The sequence below is a fragment of the Dromaius novaehollandiae genome, chromosome 1 (genome assembly GCF_036370855.1).
Source record: "Dromaius novaehollandiae isolate bDroNov1 chromosome 1, bDroNov1.hap1, whole genome shotgun sequence".
NCBI lineage: Eukaryota > Metazoa > Chordata > Aves > Casuariiformes > Dromaiidae > Dromaius > Dromaius novaehollandiae.
Genome location: NC_088098.1, coordinates 163429142 through 163450726, shown reverse-complemented (window position 1 = coordinate 163450726; position 21585 = coordinate 163429142). Strand labels below are relative to the sequence as shown.

At 38.2% G+C, this 21585-nt stretch overlaps 1 protein-coding gene across 3 annotated transcripts in view; it reads right to left on the bottom strand.

Annotated features, from left to right (window-relative positions):
* Positions 1–21585, bottom strand: part of ABCC4 (ATP binding cassette subfamily C member 4 (PEL blood group)) — a 154894-nt gene that overhangs the window by 35801 nt on the left and 97508 nt on the right. For 2 of the 3 annotated variants that reach the window (XM_026119447.2, XM_064504656.1), the window contains exons 21-26: positions 14500–14650; positions 13746–13865; positions 9644–9754; positions 8060–8160; positions 5609–5800; positions 968–1123 (exon numbers count right to left, since the gene is read on the bottom strand). In XM_026119447.2, the coding sequence (XP_025975232.1) occupies positions 968–1123; positions 5609–5800; positions 8060–8160; positions 9644–9754; positions 13746–13865; positions 14500–14650 (831 nt within the window). Of the gene's footprint in view, positions 1–967; positions 1124–2430; positions 2488–5608; positions 5801–8059; positions 8161–9643; positions 9755–13745; positions 13866–14499; positions 14651–21585 lie in introns of all 3 variants that reach the window. The other variant, XM_026119446.2, reaches the window with a different exon arrangement.

Genomic DNA, 21585 nt, shown 5'->3' with positions numbered 1-21585 from the left:
CAAAGGACTCTATATACAACTTCTGTGATAAAATACAGAGATCTGAGAATTAATCCTAACATGGCAAACAAATTTCTCTGGTTTCTAGTCTATTGTACTGTCTACCTGCTAGAACAACCAAGGTGAAGTATTTGCCAAAAACACAACTTCATATTTGTAGTCATTAGACTTTCCCCCTGCTCAGGATAGGTCAGAGCTCTCCATAAAAGTTGATAACTTGCACAGGCTCTGCCTGCAGGAAGTTGAGAGGTTATACATACAGGTGTGTATGTATTGTATGTATGTATACCCCTTCTCTGATTCAACATCTCATTTAAAGTACAATAGACCTACAGCCTACTAGACTTGGAACATCCTTTATTCCACTCCAATGTCAGAGAGGTTAGGCCATTCACAACACTCATTTCTTCCTGTATTTCTGGGCTTCTGAAGCTTACCAAATTTTAATATATGACCCATTCTTTTTTTCTCATCTCTGCTCTCCTCCTCTCCATCCACCTCCAAATAATGGGAGGGCTGATAGCTCACTTCTAGTCGGGACATTTGCTCTTTCTGCATGTAGCCTCAGTCAGTCTGTACAGGGGTGACTACAGAGTCCCCTCAAAGTCCCTTTCCAACAAAGCTTTGGGCTGCATCACACAGCACTTGCTGCCAAAGGATCAACGGACCTCTGGGGAGTGCTGAAGCTTGCTGTACTCCTGTCAGATCTCTCTGCTCTTTCCCAGGCTGGAGGAGGACAGCATACCGCTAAGATTTGCTCAAACTTATTCTGAAGTAGATAGGGGCAAAACTAAGAAGAAAACTCTCCAAGTGCCCTAAGCTGATTCTCTTCATCTTAAAATAACCAAGGCCTTATTCAAGTGAGAACAGGTCTTGTGCAAGTTTCTAAGTCTACTGTATAAGGAGTGCAAGGGAAACATGCAGCACTATAGTGAAAACGTATATAGCAGACAAAGTCAATTCTTACCTGAGGTATAATTGAAATTTTCTTCCGCAAGTCATGGAGTCCTAGCTCTGATGTCAAATACTTATCAATCCAAATCCTTCCTTCAGGTTCAGCCAATCGAAAGAGGGCTGCTATAAGAGAGCTTTTCCCAGCTCCTGTTCTTCCCACAATTCCAACCTACAAAACAAACCAAGCTAGTATGATTAAACCAAGAACTTCTCAGGATCAGTTAATATTTTAAGCAATTGTTTTAAACCATTACAGGTCTAAAACATTTTTTATAAACTTTTTTTTCCAAAAGGAAGAAACGTCTGCCCTCCATCCTTCTCAAAATCAGTTTGGAGTCAGGTAACATTTGGATACTCAACGATTTCTTGGATCATATCATTCAAAGGTGAAAGAAATCTTTTCCTAACAAAGCTTTTCCCATCAATATGTGCTACTATATTGTGTCAACAAGATAAAGCGGGTCAGTGCATTGAGTGATGCGATTCAACGTAGTTAATTTCTGTCCTAAATCTAGCTTGCAGGGTGATGATGTCAGGCAAATCATTTCAGAAATGCATCTATTTCTCAATCCAGAAAAAAAAAAAAAAAAAAAAAAAAACACCCCAAAAAACCCAGCTCCCATAAAGCACTTTGAGAACAACATATAAGCAGCATTCCCAATAACACTGCAACTGATTTTGGTTAGTACAGTCAAGAGGAAGTACTTTAAAGCAGTCACACTTTAAAGCCAAAATAAAGCTAAAACTAACAGTAGAATTATAAGCAGCATTCATGCTTCAGACAGCTGCAACAACAGAGAGGATACAAGTACTGAAACTACAAGGCCACGCGAGCAAGCTGCAATTCCTTTCCAAGCAGGAGAAACAGCGAATAAAATCAGAGAGAATCATTCTATTTCTGTATTTCCATAGGTTCCCAAGGAAAAAATATAAACTGTTTACAATGTGAAAAAAATAAGACTTTCAGAAAAAGAGGTAGAGATGATGCAAAGTAAGGGATTGCTAACTTTAATGTCAAGGGATTAAGACTTACAAATACTTCATATGAAACCAATGACAGGGAAAAAGCAGGCCCATTAATAAACAAGAAGAGACATACAATTAGTGGTGATTAAATGCTATTTGAACAGCAAACTATTTTTTTTAAAAAAAAAAAAGCTGTCTTCAGGTAAAGGATTCTTAGAGAAAACAATGTACAGTAATCAATTGTATCACAGAAGGTGATGGGCATACCTCCTACACAGATCTGATCTGGCAGGATTCGTTCTTTCCTGCATTCAGTTCTAATCACTGCATTTCCAGAAAGAAATGAACATACTGGAAAGAGTTCAGAGAAGGGCAACGTAAAATTATTATGGGCTGGAGATACTGATTTTATGAGGATTTATGATGATTAAACATGTACAATATAGCTCGGTGAAGTGATTGGGGTGCAGAAGGAGGAAGAAACATGAAAACCATCATGAATATACGTACAGACACCAGAGGGCAATTACCCACTGTCTGAGACTCAGATGTATGCAGTAATGACTGCTGGAATGAAATTAAGGATAGGAAACATTACATTGAATAGCAAAGAAAAACTTTCTAGCAGACACTAAGCTCACAAACAAAGCAACAGTGTCCACATTTAATCACAAATGCATGAAACTAAAAATAATAATAATAATAATAATAATAATAAAAGGATACTGCAAGGGCAACTTTCCCTGCATAATCTAAAAGGCATTTTCTACTTCTATCTTTTCTGGTTCAAAAACTTCATCCAACAATTCACTATTGTACGATTGTATACAAACTAATTAACATTTATACAGTACTTATTAGTAAAGACACAGCATAATTTAAGCAAATTTGTTACAATAAATGATAAGAGAAAATAAATTATCTAGTATTCTAAATGAAATCAATGAAACAAAAATGGTACTGATCAGTTACACTACAGCTCAGAAAGAAAATGCTGAACGGAGAACACACACAGAGTTGTAAAAACAGAAGTTCAATTGTTTCTTTGTAAATGTCAGTGATATAAAGTATTATATTATGAATATAAAGAAAAACATAAAAAAATACATTGATACTTAAAATAAAAATGCAGCTGCTCTGCGTATTGTCAAAATCCCACTTTCAGTTTGGCATCAAATGAAAGGACTATGCTCTTCAGTATTTAGAAAAATCTATTTGTATTTTGGGTCCAATTGACTACAGGCTGCTGAAAATTGACATGTATTTGAAACAGCTCTCAGTATACACATTTCTTTTATACACTGTATTCTTCAGAGGTCCATGTTCATAGCCAGTGCAAACACAGTGATGGTCCACAAACAGGCGTCACAGCCGCCAAATCATACGGACAGGATTTTGTTGCCCAGTGTAAGGCCATGTGTATACATTAGAGTACACCTGCTACACTGGACTCATCATTACTCAAGCATCACTCATACTTCAAAGTAGAGCTGCACAAAAAACAAGGATGAGATTTACAGCATGTCAGCTACTCCACAGAAACTGCCCATGTCTTTGCTGTTCCTCAGGCAACCTCACTTTCGTGCTACACTGTAAGAGTATTCACGTGAACAGCTGCCAGGCCATAAATCCAGACTCTGCCTCCTCACACTTTTTCATTTGGGCATATCCTCACATTTAGGATATGCCTGGACAAGGAAAATAAGGTCCTTTCAACAAAATATTAGTCAATAAGCATTCAGAAGTTCTTACAGTCAACTAAACACCCTGCTAAAAGAAAGAAAGTGGCATATTTTTTTTTTAAAAAAGAAAGCTATTTCTCCTGCTGCAGCCACGCTAACTGAAGAGGGTAAACAGCCAGCTGCTGCAGAGCTCCTTATGTGAGCACTCTCTAGTCTGTCTCAGGCAGACTGTGCTGCACTACCAAAGATGTTTTAAACAGAAGGTCCTTCCTAGCCTGTTTTGATGGTGAAGAATTACTGAATGCTGAGACATGCAGCTTAGGTGGCAGATCCAAGGAGAGAGTAGCCCATGATGTCAAGTAGCACTGAAAAGCAAGTGGTCTGCTACTAATCTCATCCATTCTGACCCTATCTAAAGGTTCCCAAACTGGGCGCTGGGGTAGTTATAAGACAAACTCCAAGATCAGCAGAAATTTAACTTTATTTGATCTGTCAGTGGCACTGCAGCCACAAGGAGTCTGTACTAGCCAGGGGTATGAACAGGAAGCTCTCACTTGACAGCCTTATGGGCAGAATCCCCTAGTGGAGCCGGAAACCTGGTTCTGAAGTGATGCTTCACCATAATTATAAACAATATAAGGGGCACAGGTGCTTGGGAGATTTATTTTACATAGTGGGACTCTACTGCAGTATTGTGCAAAACGTGATGGAAAACAAACATAAAATTGCTGGCAATAGTTTCAAGCTAGGTAAATTCACTTCAGGATGACAAAACCACAGCACAACCACTTGGCAAAAATACATACCTCCAATACCACCCTGCCCCCCCAAGTACTGAGTAATACACTGTTAATATTTCTTGCTTCCTTTTCTTTATTATTTTATTTCTGTCTCTCACTAAGACACATAAATCTTCTTGTCTGCTATTACATGGGAGTGACATACAACAGCTGAAGAGTTAGCCCACAGGGAAGAAAAGTAAAGAGAAGACAAACATCCCTTTTGCTATTCTTCTTAACCACCCTCTTCTCAACTTACACATACCTAATTCCATAAGATCATCTCCATGCAGCAAAGTTGGGCTGAATTCTTGTAACATGCATGCTATTAATAAGGTCCACTTGAGGAATGAAACAGGTTTGGGACTGAATGAAAAAGCATGTTACAAATGAGGCCAGGGCAATGATTGTAGAGAGCTGAACGAACCTCCTAGGGAAGATATCCTAATCAAAAAAGTACATGTAGCAAAGCATGAATTAACACTACAGGGCTCTAATTTAATTTTGTCTGTGGGGGAGACCTTTCCCGCAGCACTCCTTCAATTGGGATATCATCAAAATTGGGGAAAAAGACTCAAATTTGCAGAGGAGGAAGGATTTTATTTCTATGTTTCTTTTGGCTACCAATCTAATTAGTGGCAACAGTTAATTGGATTGGTAGCCGAAAGGAACTGAAATAAAATCCCCAGTTCTCAAGTTATGCAACTGATTTGTATTTCTTTCTTTTCTCTTCCATTCTGGTCTCTGTGCAAGAGCAGGTACATTCTTTATTTTTAATTGTCTCTATTCACCTTGTGCATTGACACCCTTCATTCCAGTTGTGTTTCATTTATTGAATCCCTAGTTTCCTAATGCAGCTCCATTTGCTTTGGATTTCAACAAACATTTTGGGCTTAGGTGATATCTTGAATAACTCTCTCTTCCTGATAAAACCCAAGTTTTGTCAGAAAACTATCAAATATATTTAACCCTTTGTTTTAAAGGATAGACAGATAATTTGTCTTAATTGCAAGCGTCATGTTCTCAAACATATTTCTGCTAAATTTACAGGAAATAAATAGGCTCCAACTTTTGTTAATAAACATAATTAAGACTTACTTTAAAAATAATGTTTATCTTGTTTCCTAATATCCACCTCTTTAATAATATATTGTTATCACACAGCTTCTTTTCAACTTACATCTTTGCTTAACTACTGTGAATGGCCAAACACAGACATATACATACCTTTTCTTTTGGTTTAATTAAAACAGACAAATGTCTTAACACCAAAGGTCCATCTAGACTGTAAGTGAAGTTAACATTTTCAAATGCTATCATTCCTTGGCTTGGCCATTCAGGTGGTGGATGCTTGTCAGTCTCCCAAGCAGCTTCTTTTTCAAGTTCTGTGTATTCCATTACTCTTTCTACTGATATCATCTAGGGGAGGAAAAGCGACATGTATACATGAATTTTAGCTTATTGCATATACATATATATTTATATATATACACACACACACACATGTGTGTGTGTGTGTGTATTCGATTTTGACTATAAAGATTCAGTGCAAATTACTTCAAAATTTTTCTTTCAAGCAGAGATTAATCTTGGTACTATCTGATACTTACTTAATACAACTAAAGAAGTAGAAAGAATTGATTACATGTTCTAATACAAATTCTAGTCTACAATACATAAATCCATATGTTAGCATTACTCTTTAATCAGTGGAATTAATTACAAGTTTAAGTACATGCATAAGTATTAAGGAACTTAAGCTGTGATAGTCATCTGTCAGTCCTAACCTAAGATGACCCCACACTTCACCACGTGTTCGGAAAACAGCTACAAACAAAACTGCCAGATAAACTACAGGCAGACAGACAACATTTACTAGCATCAAGTTACCAGCATCATCATTCCTTCATTCTTTTTTTCATCCTTGTTGTTACTACTGCACTCATCCCCAGCAAAAGTTAATATATCTGTCACAACTCCAAAATTCAAAATAGCTGTCACCACATTATTGCCTTAATATCCACTAAAACTTGTTTTCCTATATACGTGATGCCAGATATGAAAGAAACTGCAATATTTGCTGATGACTCTAGTCTATGGGACATCAACTGGGAAGTGAAAGAAAAGTCAAGCTAGCTAGATGTTTTTTTCCCCTCAGGCAAATAATAAAAGATCTGTTCAGGCTCTAGTGCTTATCTTCACCCATACATCTACTCAATACAATTTCAGTTGAATGGAAATGTTGAATGTATAGGTTATTATATTTCATTTTACGCAACTGTATCCACTCATAGATGGATTCTGAAAAGGTACCATAAAGATACCCAGTAGGCTTATCTTGCCTGGAGTAGCTTTGAAGATGGGCACTACCAGGCAACAAGTTCTCTGATCTCATTGTCACATGCCCTTTCCACACTACAAAATAAGCTCCAAGGAAAAACACGCAAGAAAAGAGTAACAGAGTAGAATAGAGGGGAAATATTCTTCCCTTCCTCAATTTAGGACTTTAATAACAAGGGATTTTTGAAGGATGTCAACTTGGCAAGGAAAAAGTTAATGCTAATCACAGCTCTATAAAATGATCCACATTCAGCACCAAAGACAGCTTTGGAAATAGTAAGTGTTCCACAGTATTTCTGAATCCCAGCCTCTTACGGAGTTACTCACTACATTGGAGGTTCCCACATATCTGCGTTTCCAAAACTTCCTAACTTGAACATAAAAGACCAACTGTCTTCCCGTTTCTCACTGAAGTCTGGCACCATTAGTTTATTCATGTTGGAAAATGCCCTGAAGAATCTATGTGCTATGTGCTACACAGTATAAATACAAATCTAGCATTATTAATTTTATGTAGTACTAAACAACGCTTTGTTACTTTTACAAAAGTACTAGATGTATTTCGTAGACTATGGTCAGCAAATTATAATTACAAGGAAGCTTCAGTCATCAATACAATATACATAAAAACAGGTTTATGACGCAGTATGCTCTTTATGGTGCAGTATGTTTTGTAGTTGTTTTTTAATACATTAGCCTACAAATGTTAATAGACAAACTACAGCATACTAGTAAAAACTGTAGATAGGTGGAAGGTGTTTTACTTTATATACTTTGGAAAACACACATCCTCAGCTCAGTTGAATATAAACTTAATACTTTCAAATATTTGTTAATTTCAAACAAACAGAGAAGATTTAACCTTTACAATGAATTAATAGGACCCCCAAAAAATCCCACAAGGGATATAAACAAAATAAATAAAAATACAATGAGGATATGTAATAAAAAATTGAAAAATTCCAAATCTTTTAAAAATTGTACTTCTAGAGAGGGATTAATTTCATATAATTTTAGCAACTTTCAATGTACACATCAACATTGGATAGACAGTCTTGTTACTGCTGTAAAGGGTGATTATAAAGGCTCCCTTATAGCCAATGGAGAAGGACAGTCTTTGGGAACAATTTATCTCAACAGATATCCAAAATCAGCCAGACAAATTATACACTAGAAAAGGCTATTTTTCTGCACTGACTGTAAATGGTGCCTTGATTGCTTGTGAAAGTATTGATGTCTTAAGTTAGGTTAAAAAAAAAAAAATCCCAACCTTAAGGCCTCATGTCACAACAGAAAAAAGGAATCAAGAAGGGGAAAAAAGGAAGGAATAAATGTTACCAGGTTTTCAACTTCAGCACTTTGTCTAACACCCCACTGGAAAGTTCCCATGAGAGTGATTGCATAGGATAGCGCCAAACCAACCTGCCCTGCATTCAAAGCTGCAGAAAGAAGAAGAAAGAAAATCAAATAGATACACTGATAATTACACAAAATTCTAGTTAACTTCATTTTCACACAAATACATAATGAAGCATCACAGCCAGAATTTTTATTACTTACACAGGACTTACCATCTGTGCAACCAGCAGCTCCAGGCAGAACAATTACTTGTTGCCCCCTCCCCCATTTTTTTTCTAAAGTTTTGGAAATTATTTGGGTATTTGAAAAGACAATCCTGATTCTCCTTGATCTGGCACTTATCTAAAACCTGAGGTTCAGACTCAAGACCATGCTTACGTAGCTTGCCAGTGTCATCCCTGTTTGGCTAAGCATTAATAACTTCTCAGTTATTTTCTGAGAGAGCTAGAACAGCCCTCAGATCCATGCAAAAATGAGTGCAGTGATTTCAAAATACGTTACGAGCATTTACGTCAACTGTGCAGTTGTAAATGACCACATAAAATAACAGGACAAAATATTTCTTCCTCTATTTACATAAACGCTTACTACGTTCAGTGGCTCAACTCTCATAAAATAAATGAATTCTGCCTGCCCTAATGTTAGGCATGATTGTCCTCTGACTTACTTGAACTTTATCCTAGCACAGCTCCATTGACTTTAAGAGAGCTACTCCTTATCCAGAGGCAAGAAAAGTTTCAAGACCATTGTTTTGACTTGTCTTTTTGCATTCTAATAACTTCAAATCTAGCTCAAAATTTTCAGTGTTAAGCAGCATAAAGTATTTTAAAATATACATGTACACACACAAAACTTATCCAAAGAAAAAAGAAAACAAACAAAAACAGCAAATTAGCACTAATTTTCATGTCCAAGATAATTACTTCTTCCTTCATATTTTAGATGATTATCTCGTTTTAGTACATCTAACCCAACTACATCCTGGATGATGCATACACTAAGGACAGTTCATGAGTGACAGTGAATATAAACTGGATTATTACAAGGTGATTTTCTTTCTCGAACTGGCCAATCCTCCTGATCCAAGGTATTAGAATAATATACCCCAGAATTTTAGTTTGCCTTTTGGCCTACTGTGCCATGTGTAGAAAGGGAAGAAATGTTAAGAAGCAGCTCTGTGGGTGTTTCACTACAAAAAACAAAGCCCTGTAGGCTTGCAAAGGAAAGGCAAAGGTGAGGAAAAAGAAAGATTTATTTGCTGTCATAGATCTGAAAGCCAGAATCTCGAAAGCGAAGACTACAGATCTGCAAGTTTGTTTGCACATTTGGGGAAGACGGCAGATGCATGCCTAAGCCCTGAAGACGTTTGAATTGCCGCCAGTATTTGCAGGAAAGGAGATACAGCTCCAGTGCCCTAGACTGAGGAAGAGATGATGATCTAGAAACAAACATTCAACTTAATTACAGTCCTTAAACAATTAGAAACAGTAAACTATGAAAAAGAATTAGACATTACTATACACGGTAATTACTCGATGAACTTTTCCTAACATCTGTACTTACTCTTGGCGAGAAGCAGGGAACCAAAGGCAACCACTATAACAAAAATGGCACAGATGGCATCCAGACGCACAGCAAACCACCTCGAGGTCGTCAGAAATAGAAACCAGGCCTCTAAAGTGTATTTTACAAAGACATAAGAGCAGTGGATTATTAGAAAAATGAGTTGTATAATTATTATTAAATTAACTCCTGTTGATATTACAAGTTGTTATTAAAAAAACAAGGGAAGAAAAAAGGTACTGTCATCTTCAAGCATGAGTCTGTACGGATTGATGATAATCAGAATTTTGTCCTGTTTTCTTGGTAGAGTCTGACCTAGTTTCACAGTAATACAACCAAGGCTAGCATAACAAACAGAAATAGGAAGAAAAACAAAAACATTCAAGGCCTGACACACAGCCCAGTTACTTATAATGGAACCTCCTTAACTCCAGTGGACTCAGAATGGGAGTCTTGCACAAAATGCGAAAGTACAGCTACATTTGTTGTAGTTGGACTGTAGTCTACAGGCTGTTTTAGATAGACAGCATCACAACATGCTTGTCTGTACCAAGTCTTTAGAAGGCAGCTGTGCTGGAGTTAAGCTCCCATTATAGGCAGCGGAGATCTAGTCAACACAGTCAGTGGAGCTGCAGGGATATTCAATTGACTGAATGCATACATGTAGTTTTGGAGGACTTCACAGGTGGACATCTCCACTGGGCAGGCACTTACATTTATGTGTCCACAATTCGGTGCTGAATTCCATCCCAGATATTCTACAGTACAACATATAGGGGACAACAGCGTAAAGACATTGTAAGACAGAAGGCAAAGTGCTTGAGCTCAGGGCCAAAAACAGAAGTCAAACATCCATAACAAAATACTGCATTATGTATTACTTAGGCTGCAGTCAGACGAATTGTTCCAGCTGCTACCAAGTCACAGAAAAAGGTTACCATACCAACTCCTTCAGCATTGCTTGTCATTGCTCCATGCTAAAAATCAGTGCTGTTTGAACTGTTTAACTGTTCCTTAGACCAGTGCTGGGAAAGATTCAAAGTAAAAAATCCTTATTATAACAAAGAGAGGAGATAAGTCTGTTTTCAAGTCAGATCATTCGGATAGCCAGATTAAGGAATGATCAAATCAGTAATTCAGCCAACAGGACTGCATGTAACTTCTGCAGGACTGTGGAGGGAAAGAGATGGTAGCAGGAAGTCAAGGAAGCTCTAGATCCGCTAATCTGTCAGTCTCACTCTACATTAACTGCATGCCTGACCATACATTTAGCAGTTGGCTTCATTAACCGAAAGACATTTGATATGGTCTAATGTAAGGTCATACACGTAGGCACATGGAATTACATATATAGAAAGGAGGGTCATATGAAGTCACAAACCTAGTTTCAGAAATAGAATTAATCATGGTGAGTTAGGTACCTCTCTGAAGCCTAGGAGACAAGTGACCCTAGAAACTGAGCCTATAACACCTTCCCACACTTAGATGGGAGGTCATTTTTAGTGTAATAGCCTAGTAGTAAGACCACAAAATGGAAGACTTGGGTTGTAGATTTTCAGCTCCAAGGTTTTGCTCTATTGGTGCTGTTGTCCAGGAAGGTGCACTAAAAACTGCTAGCTTGAGTTGGGCCATTCTGCAACCTTCCAATGTAACCAGGGCCACTGTGCACGCAGGAATGCAGCATTCAAGGGGACTCATCAGGATGGAACTTCTGATGAGCTTGCTGAGAGACATGCTGCATTGGCAGGAAGGAAGCTTAGGCTTAGGTCAATCCTAAACATGCCTTTTAGGTGTTTTGTTTTGTTTTCTTATCTAAAGACTATTTAATGCCAAATTGATAGGCAACCCTTGAAACAGGGTCCCAAGGGAGTGTCTTGTTTCCCAAGCTCAGCTTCATATAGAGAGGAGGAAAGTGCTCTAGCCAAAAGCCCTGAACAAAAACACTGCTGGCTGGGAGAGCCTTCTGTGAGGCAGGAAAGAGTTCAGAACACTTCAGTGGAGGAGACGCTTAAGAACCCAGGACTCCAACTTGCTGAGCAAGCACGGAAGGTATCCTCTCCTATCAGCGACGGTTTAAGCACATTTAGGATCACGGGATCATTCAGATTGGAAGGAAATTCAGGAATTCTCTAGTCCAACCTCCTGCTCCAAGCAGGGTCAGCTATGAGATCGGACCAGGTTGCTCAGAGCTTTATCTAGGTTGGGTCTTGAAAATCTCCAAAAATGGAGACTGCATGTCTCTGGGTGATCTGTTCCACTGCTTGACTGTCCTCATAGTGAAAAAGCTTTTCTTTATATCCAGTCTCTTGTTTCAACTTATACCTGTTTTCCTTTCTCCTTCCACCATACATCACTGTGAAGACCCTGGCTCCTCCTCCTTGATAACATCCTCGTAGGTGCTTGAAGGCAGCTATTAGATCTTCTCGAAGCCTTCTCTTCCCCAAGCCAAACAAGCCCAGTTTCTTTAGCCTCTCATCCTAGGGAGGCCTTTCCTCACAGTCCCCTAACCATCTTAGCAGCCCTCCACTGAGCTCACTCCAGTTTGTTAATGTCTTTCCTGTATTTGGTGGTCCAAAACGGGATGCAGTACTCTAGATGTGGTCTAATGAATGTTGAGGGGGACAGTCCCTTCCCTCAATCTACTGGCAGTGCTCCTGTTAATACAGCCCAGGATGCTGTTGGCCACCTTTTCTGTCTAGGCACACTGTTGGCTCATGTTCGCACAAAGACTCTAAAACCACACACACACTAAATGAGCTAATATACTTTGATATTTTGGTAAGAAAGGCACCAAGATGAGAAGCGTAGGTAAGGAAAAACAGTGCAAATTTAGGCACCTAAATTTGATCTCAAAAGCATGCTCCTGAACTGTGCAGCAGGGGTGTTATGAACCATTTTAGTAGAATTAGATGCATAAAATACACTGAAAAGAGGGCATGCTTATGTACCTTAGATCTGACCATAAAATACAAAAAAGATTTATTTTAAAGGTCACATTCCTCTTTCTGTGATGAAACTTGTATATGTAGTTTATCCACTAACGATATCTTTTCATACAAAACTTAGAAAGCAACTTTGTTTTCCTTCACAATCAGCTAATATCAAATTGATTTGACCAGATAGGTAATGGCTTGAAAATACTAAGAAAAGGGGAATTCAAATCTTGATGTGCCTCCCTGGAATAAATATTTTACCCACTAACAAGCCATCGCACTCATCACAGATACAAGCGTGCAAAATTCTATGACTTATGATAAACAACACTTCAGACAAGATCGGCTGGTCTATTCTGGCCTGAAACTTTAAAAGTGTATCAATTGAAAAAAAAAAAAAAAAAGCTGTAGGATATACCTGCATATCTTACGACAAAGGAAAACTCAAGAACTCAAATACAAAATCACAAGTTTGCATTCTTGTTCATCGGTCTAGAACTTCTGCAGCACCTTGAAGAACATTGTAATAGAGAGCTGTAACATTTTCGGTTAGTTAGAAATTTAATTGATAGAGTAAGGAGTCACAGTACAAATCTAAACTATATTAGTTTTGCTATATTAGTTTTTATATTAGTTTTGCAGAATACTAATAATTTACTCCTCCTGCTCATGCTAATACTGTATATTCACTTGAGCTCTAAAAGTTGCTCAAAATAAAAAAAGGTAAGAGATTTACAAAACTTTTCCAGAAAGATGATTTATATTAAATACCTTTGCCTACTTCTAGCACACTACTTGATATTAAATGCTTCATAATATAGCTTAGCTTGTTTATCACCTTTTCTTTTTTTTAAAAAAAAGACAAAATCCAGGAAAATATCAAAAATAATTCTTTAAATATTCTTATCAGGCATACTTTAAAATGTTTATCTTAGACATTGTTAAAGCATATGCATGGGTATCTGAAATTATATTACAGCCCAAAGTAAACTCTCAAAATCTAGACAGATAATAACTTTTTTGTTCTAATAGAGAAATTTTACCCTAAAGAGACAAACGCACAGCTCCTACTGATTTTAATATACATTATATACATATCACTGAGGGCGTAAGATATTTCCCTCCTACAGAGCAAAGTATTGGATTTTTCATGTCAATTCATCACAAACCTGAGTGGAGGTCTTGGTGTGCATCAAATAATTTTTGAAATCTTTCCTCTGCTTTCAAAGCCCGAATAGTCCAAAGTCCCTGGAGGGATGACGACAAGTGGGAGAACACTGGACTTCGAGCTACAAAGGGAAATGAGAGTAACTTAGCAATAGCTCAAGGGCAACATTTAATTCTTTTTGTACTATGCTAATCTTTAATCCTACTAATTTATATTTAACCATACAAGTTACTGTACTGCATCCTTTTAGAATAAATATGTGATATCTTTAACCAAAGTCCTTTTGCTCAATTAGAATCATTCGGACAGCCAGGCAGATTAATTTATACCAAAATGTCTTACATTTTTTAACAATAGTTGTCACCCAAGAAATTTTTTGAGCTTTATTAATGACATGAGACACCCATTTTGTTATTCAAGATGCTTAATAATTCATATCATAGTCAAGCTAAAGCCAAGCACAAGAGTCAGATTAGGTCAGAAATATCATTAATATGTGCATGTAAGGTCCCAAAGGCCAGCAAGTTAAACAAGCTCTTAACTAATTTGACTTACACAGTTAAACTGACATAACGAGGATTTATCATCATGTAAAAACAGGAGTTAAGCATGTATTTCACTAGTTGAGACCCAAGGCAATAAGGAATTTATTTGTGAAGTGAAATAAAAACTAATCAATGATTGTCTATAAAACGTTAGCATTTAACATAATCATAAGCAGGGTTCAAGCTAACATCAAATGCCAAACTACATACTTGTGGATTCCAGACGTTTAATATCTCTTGAAGTGTCTAAGAAATATCGTCGAAGAAAAACGAAAAGAATAAATAGTGGAATTAAGGGGATTAGTATCCAAGGAATCACTGCCACAGCCACAGCTACCACACCAAAAATCTGTAGGAGAGTCTGCAACACAACAGAAACAAAAAAAAAATTCTTTGCCAGAAGAATTTAATTTAGAATGAGTACAACACTATTTAATACTATTGATACATTTAGATTTGGTAGTTATGTCTAAACATTTAAGAGTGGATGCATTGTGTAACATTTGAACTGCATGTATTTTTACGCAATTTGAAGAATTTACAGCAATAGCTAATTTGACTAATTGTGCAGTTTATGGTTTTCTTTTGCATTATTTGTTAAGAGTTAAGAGATGTCATTACAAAATTGGTTGACTTAAAATGGGCATCTTGCTTTGTGTGCTATTTCTATGACTACTGTAACAAAATAATAGAATGCTGATTAATGAGATAGATGAGTAATCTTTAATGGTCCCAAGCCATCCGATGAATTAGTAAGGTGTTTTTTCACTCCAGGTTAAGAGTTAAACGGGTGTTCAACAGAGACTTGTAGCTTTCTACTAAGAATCACTCTGTCTCATATAAAAAGAAAACTTGACACCAGAGAAAGTAAGTTTTCTCTTCGCAAAGGATAGTAATTGTCAAATGTTATGATTAGGGGGGAAAAAAAAATCAAACATTGCAAGATAAGCCTTAAAACTAGCCTAAGAGGCTAGTTTCACCAGTTTCACTGAAAAACAAGAGATGAACAGCTAGACTAAACCTGAATTTACTCTTAGAAAACTTGATATGATGGTGAAGAAAATCTTGTTGAACAGTGGATCCTGGCCCAACTTTCTGAACTAAATCTCACATTTCTTGCAGACCAATTTACAGCCTTCCCATCAAACTTCCAGTTTGAATACATTATGAAAAGCACACAAAAGCATCTGCACACAAACTCCTAGATCCTTTCAGAACACTAACTTGTTTTTTTTCCCTGGCAAACTGGAATGCGGGTCCTGCCATTTGCTCATAAACTAAACAAACAAATAAGCAAAAAACCCGCACACACAAAAAAGAACCCATACAAAGAAACCCACCATGTATAACAACCAGACAACAGAAATTCCAGCTCAACACTAAATTCCTATATGATATTAATTAACAAATTTTCTTAGAAATAACACTTTTTAAAAAATGCCTCCTTTTTATGGGCTAGATAGGAGCCACCTTCTTCATCATAATGCATACACAGATTCCAGCTGAATTTTGTGGTTGCTTAATCTTTGAATGCCAAAAAATGCGTAAGCAACCACCGGGGCCTGAGAACATCTGTCTTATAGCTAAAAAGCTTCCATCCTGTCACCTACGGATCTAGTTGGAAAAGCTAAGCAACATGTCAGCTAAGAATGGATACTGACTACTTGATTGAGCTACCTGGATTTTCAAACACTTTCAATGGTACTGCCTATGAAACAGAATGCATTTCCTGTTACGCTGCTAGTAGCCCACCCATACACTCTCTTAAAGCCAGAACTGAGCATAACCGTTCACATCTGTTTTTTCTTGAGTTTTCTCTGACTTCACCCTAGTTTCACCTGACCAAACAGCAAACCCGCACACCTTGCACGTTACAACTGCATGAGTCAGCACGCAGCTCTAGGCAAGATCCTAACTCCCGATGGAAGATTTACCAACACAACAGCCTTTGCACCTCACAGACCCTGAAAGCACATTGGAGGGTCTCCTAATGATGGACGCTCAGCTGAGGAAAATAGCTACAGGGTAGGTATGGCGTAGGAGCTCTGAAGGAAGCCATCTGACTACTCCATTGCTCATCTGTGGGTAAAGTTATTGATCGGATTATATTGTTTGACTTTCTAGATGCATACAGTAGATTGCAAGCATTTTGCCTAGATTTCATCACAGGGAGGTAAGGTGGCAGCGAAAGTGCACAGTATTTCACTTGGATCAGTTATGCATGTGGTACAAAGCAAAAGGAAACACCTTGATTCCTCACCAGCACTGCTGTCAGCCCTTCTCCATGCATTCTTTAAAATCTTACAGGAGTATTTCATTTTTATCATGAGAAGGGATGAGAAGAAGGGAAATAAAAATTCCCTACCACCTACAAACTTTCTCTGGGCTAGACCACTGCTTCTCCCAGCTCCACTTACTCTCTGCCCAGCCTGCCCGCCACCCCCACACTAGTTAAGCTCTCAAGGCTCCCTCACCTCCATCCTCAACAGCAAACAGATCGAAGTCTGCTCCTTACTTCTGACAACTCACTCCTAAATCTGTTTTATAAGCCTCCCCCCTTCTCTTTCTCCCTCAGTCACCTCTGATGGACTGCAAGCTAAATTGTCTGATTCCTAGGCAGTCAAAAAAAGCAGTCTCTGAAGCACTTCTGCCTCCTTATACCATCAGCTGCAAACCTGAGGTGAAGCATTGAGGAAAGCTGCTTCAATGAAAAGAATTATGAGGAAAAGCTTTTTCTTAAAAAAAGAAAAATTCAAACTGAAGTGTTAGTGATGATAAACTACAACATGTTGCAAAGTGCCAGTGGGGGTGGGAGTGGGAGTAGAACTATGAGGATCCAGCTCATGTAAACAGTGCCTTACTACGATGAAAATACAGAGAAGGAAAGGATAGTTAGGATGACTACAGTAAAAATCTGACACCGCCTTCGGAAGGAATTTTAGATGAGCCTGCACCACCTTATCATTACAAAAATTTATGATAGGGTGGATCAGTCATGTGTGTTGTTTTTTTGGAAAACCAAACTTGCATATAAATTAACTCTTAATGAAGTAGTCTGAAAGCCAGACACAACTATTTGCAGACTGTAATCATGTAGTTATTGTGTAAGTCAAAGGTTCTAATTCCTGAGTTTCACAACAGACAACTAACCTCTACAGTTTAAGACTGTCTGAACTTCTAGCAGATTCACCGCATGTAAGCAGGACGACCAGAGATAATCAGCAGGCTGATGATAATGAGCAGTCTGATTACCCTCTTCTCTGGAGTCAAGTAGCAAGCTACAGATTCAGTTTGCACACCAAGAAATGCTTGGGGCTGGATAGCTAGACCTTGGCTAGCAGAACTAGGCTACAGTTGATAATTGTATCAAAAAACTAAGCACAATAGAAAGTTTCCCTATATAAAGAAATATCGCCTATAAAACAGTATCTTTTTTTGTATTTCTTATTTTTAGCATTTAAAGGTCTTTTGTGATGACTGTGCAGAAAACACAGTAGCCAAATTTTAAAAATAGGAACTGATTAATTACAGTTTATAGCAACCTGCACAGTAATGCAAACAAGGCCAGCTTACATGGAAGACAACAGAGGCACAAGCTACCAATACTGAAGAGAAGAGACCAAGATAGAAGGTGAAATCAAACAAAGTGTTTGCTTCCAAACAGAGCCACAGTATCGTCCCACGTCTGTATCCAAATTTGCTTCAGTTTCCCTGAAAAAAGATGAATCCCCCACTCACAGACTGGTCCTTAGACTACGTACTCTACCCATACTCTGTCTAGAGGACAGAAACTTATGTGCTGTTTGTTTTGGGGTCATCCTTTTGCTTGCCAGAGTCGCAAGAAGTTTGCCTCATACTTCAGTCAGTCACTCAATTGACTGTGGCTTATCTTTCCTCAGGAAAAATCACTCCTCTCTTACTGACTTGCTGCAATCCCCTCTAGACCAAGTATAGCTTCCTATAAGCCTCTATGGAAGCAAATGCTCTGATCAGCACATTCACTTGTGAAACATGTGCCTCCCCTTCATCTTTTGGTGATCTGTATCTTTGTAATTCTTGTAGGTGCTGTGAGTGATATCCTGGAGTTTTTATCTCAAATAGGTCTTGGTATAGGAAGAACAAGGTATTTCTGTACCATAACCACACAACAGAAAAGCATTTAACGTGAAGTAAAGAAATGATAACAAAACAATCACAAAAATCTGGAAACATCACAATTACAAATCACTAGCTGTAAGCCTTTCTCTTTGTTGCATAAGCTATATATCATTTATATATTGTTACATATCTTATGACAAATCATATGCCATATTAAGTCATTCAACAAAGCCAATGGAACTAAAAGGCAGAAGCAGAATTTAAGATATTTCAGAAGAATATTTACTCTTCCATCCTACAGATCACAGCCATTCCATATCAGTTATATCCTGAACTCAATATTTCATGTCTGACTAAAGTACTTCTTTGAAAAAGGCACATGGTCTTGATGTGATGACATTAAGAATCTCTCAGATCCTTTGGCACTTTGTTCCAATGGGTATGTACCCTCACTTCTTAAGTCTTTTTTCCAGTTTGAATATTTCTGGTTTATGCTTCCAATCACTTACTGTGGATTTAAAAGTCTTTCACCCTTTCAGTTCTTCAGCTCCTCAGGAAAGAACCTATCAATCATCTCTCCATCTTCTTTCTAATGAGCTGGACAGATTCAGATCTTTAAGGTTTTCCATTTTCTTCATCATTCAGAAAGAAGTGTTGCTGTTTTTTAAGGGATCTTCTAATTTTTTTCAGCATCTTTTAAAAAATTTACACATAAGGAGTACCATTCAGTGGCCTGTCTTCATAAGTGCCTAGTATGATTTATGATGCCAAGTTATCTGCATGGGTTTGACAACTATGATGTAGGACCAGTACTGCAGGAACCACACCATTCTGGACTCACAGCTAGAGTCCAGGCAGGATCTCTAATGGAACAAGTGGAGTTCCAAGCATGGGAGGCTCAGAAATCTAAACAGAGGAATCTACAAGAGGCAACGGGTGCAAACTGAAACACATGAAATTCTGTCTGAACATGAGGAAAAATTTCTTTACTGTGAGGGTAACAGAGCACTGGAACAGGTTGCCCAGAGAAGCTGTGGAGTCTCCTTCCTTGGGGATATTCAAAAGCCATCTGGACAGGGTCCTGGGCAGCCTGCTCTAGGTGACCCTGCTTGAGCAGGGGGGTTGGACTGGATGATCTCCAGAGGTCCCTTCCAATCTCAAACGTTCTGTGATTCTGTGATACATATGATCTACATGGCTAAGCCCCTATCCTATTCAGCTGAGTTCAGAAAGTGATTTAGCTAACCTGTAAGTGGCTGTCCAATGACCAGATAGTTGACTATTTCTCTGGTCTACTAGGTCTAGGTATTGACTAGTCACGCTCTGATTACAGTGAAGTACACGTCTAAAGTTCTGCAAGTAGACACCTGAATTTTGATGACTGAATCTGCAGTCAAATCCCACCCAAGAGCTGCAGTGTTCCAGTACTGTGCTTACTGATATTTAAGCAGAAGTAAAACACACCTTCCTCCAGCTCCTACACTCTGTACCCCACTACGTACATACCAGGATTATATCAGTTCACGAACACTACCATATCGCCATGCTAATTCAATATAACAATAGTGCATATCCTGCATTTCAAGTTTGTAACCTTAACTGCATTATGTTGGGGCACTCTCGGTCATGCTCTGCTGTCTGAAGTAAAGCCAGGCCAAGAAAATACAAAACCCCACTCTGTCTCTACATGCTTGGCATCATGCTTCCTCCTCCCCCCTTCCACATAACTAAAATTATTTCTTTGTTGGCTCTGCCAAATAACTGCACATACAATCAATTCCTAATCCAATTCTGAAAACATTTTCCTTTTCCATGAACTTTTTTTTCCAATTTTTTTGAAACATCTGATTTCAAATCAGATTGTTTGGACAGACTCTGTCACACAGCTCTGTTAAAGAACAGCTATACATGCGTTTGGTTATACCGGCACAGCAGAAGACAACCTTCCCTGAAGAGGAAACATTGTGATGAGCAGATCAGAGTGGAAAACACTTCACTTAGATCAGCTCCATCCAGCACAGCATATCTGACCACACCGTAGGTTTTTGCATTTTCTCAGAAGACATACAGATAGAAACTCATTACCTTTGTACAACAAACCTAGTACCTAGTACACAGCCCTATTTTGTTTTAGTCAGTTAAAGCAACTGGAGTTGAGGTCTGCAGTCTTGTCTTTAAAACTACCCCCTTTTTTTTTTTTGCTATAAAATACATGCAGTCTTTGTCGAATCAGGCTAAAAAAAAAAAACCAACAGGACTATGGCTGTTCATACTACTACTTGCATCAAACTGCCAGAAAGAGATTTGTCTTGACAGAAAAGCAATGAAGACTTACGGGTAGAGGAAAAAAAGTGTTGCGTGTAAATCCTGTATTTAAAAGACCTCTCAGTCACGGTCCTTTCCTGAGGCAACCAATGATAGCAATTCATGACTGAAGCAACAGCCCTCCAGTCAGTATTAATTTAGCTTTAGGAAAATGTGCATGCTTGAAAATATAAAGACCAGACAAGCGAGACACTGAAGGAGGGGAGTGGGGGGAGGGAGGTGCAGACAGAAAAGAAATGAAAATTTTAATTCCAGATAAGATGGATGAAAGAAGAGTCAGAACTAAATAGTGCCAGTTCCAAAAGCCCAAAACCCAGCAAGTTCATGTTATGCTCCTATGAGTCACCCTCTCTTCCTCAGAAACCTGTTGTTACCAATTAGCGGACAAGAGGTTACCTGACTAAATCCACACATCACTGCAGCACGTGACTATCAGATTAACCCCGAAAATATATATGAAACTCACAATCACATCTTTAATGCTTGTACCTTCTGCTTAATCTTGTCTCTATAAGATAGTCTTTCTGGATCACTGGTTTTCCTAGTAAACCAGCATATCCTTAGCCCCTCAGGGCAAATGCTTTCTGTGCCACCAACATGCTCTTTCATTTAACTTGGCACACATTTTACCATAAGTGAGAAGCCTTAAGATTTGTTTGAGACCACGATGAATTGCATCCAGCTGTTCTTTAACGAGTGACTTCATTATAAAAAAGGTTTGTCTTTAATACATTGGCACTGCCACCATTCTTCCCTCATATCTGAACAGCATCCTAACATCACAAGTCTTTTACCCCACAACGGCTAGAATTAGGTTTTCCAGGCACCCTGTGCCAAGAGGCTTAACTATCTTATGCAGGTCTCAGCCTCAAT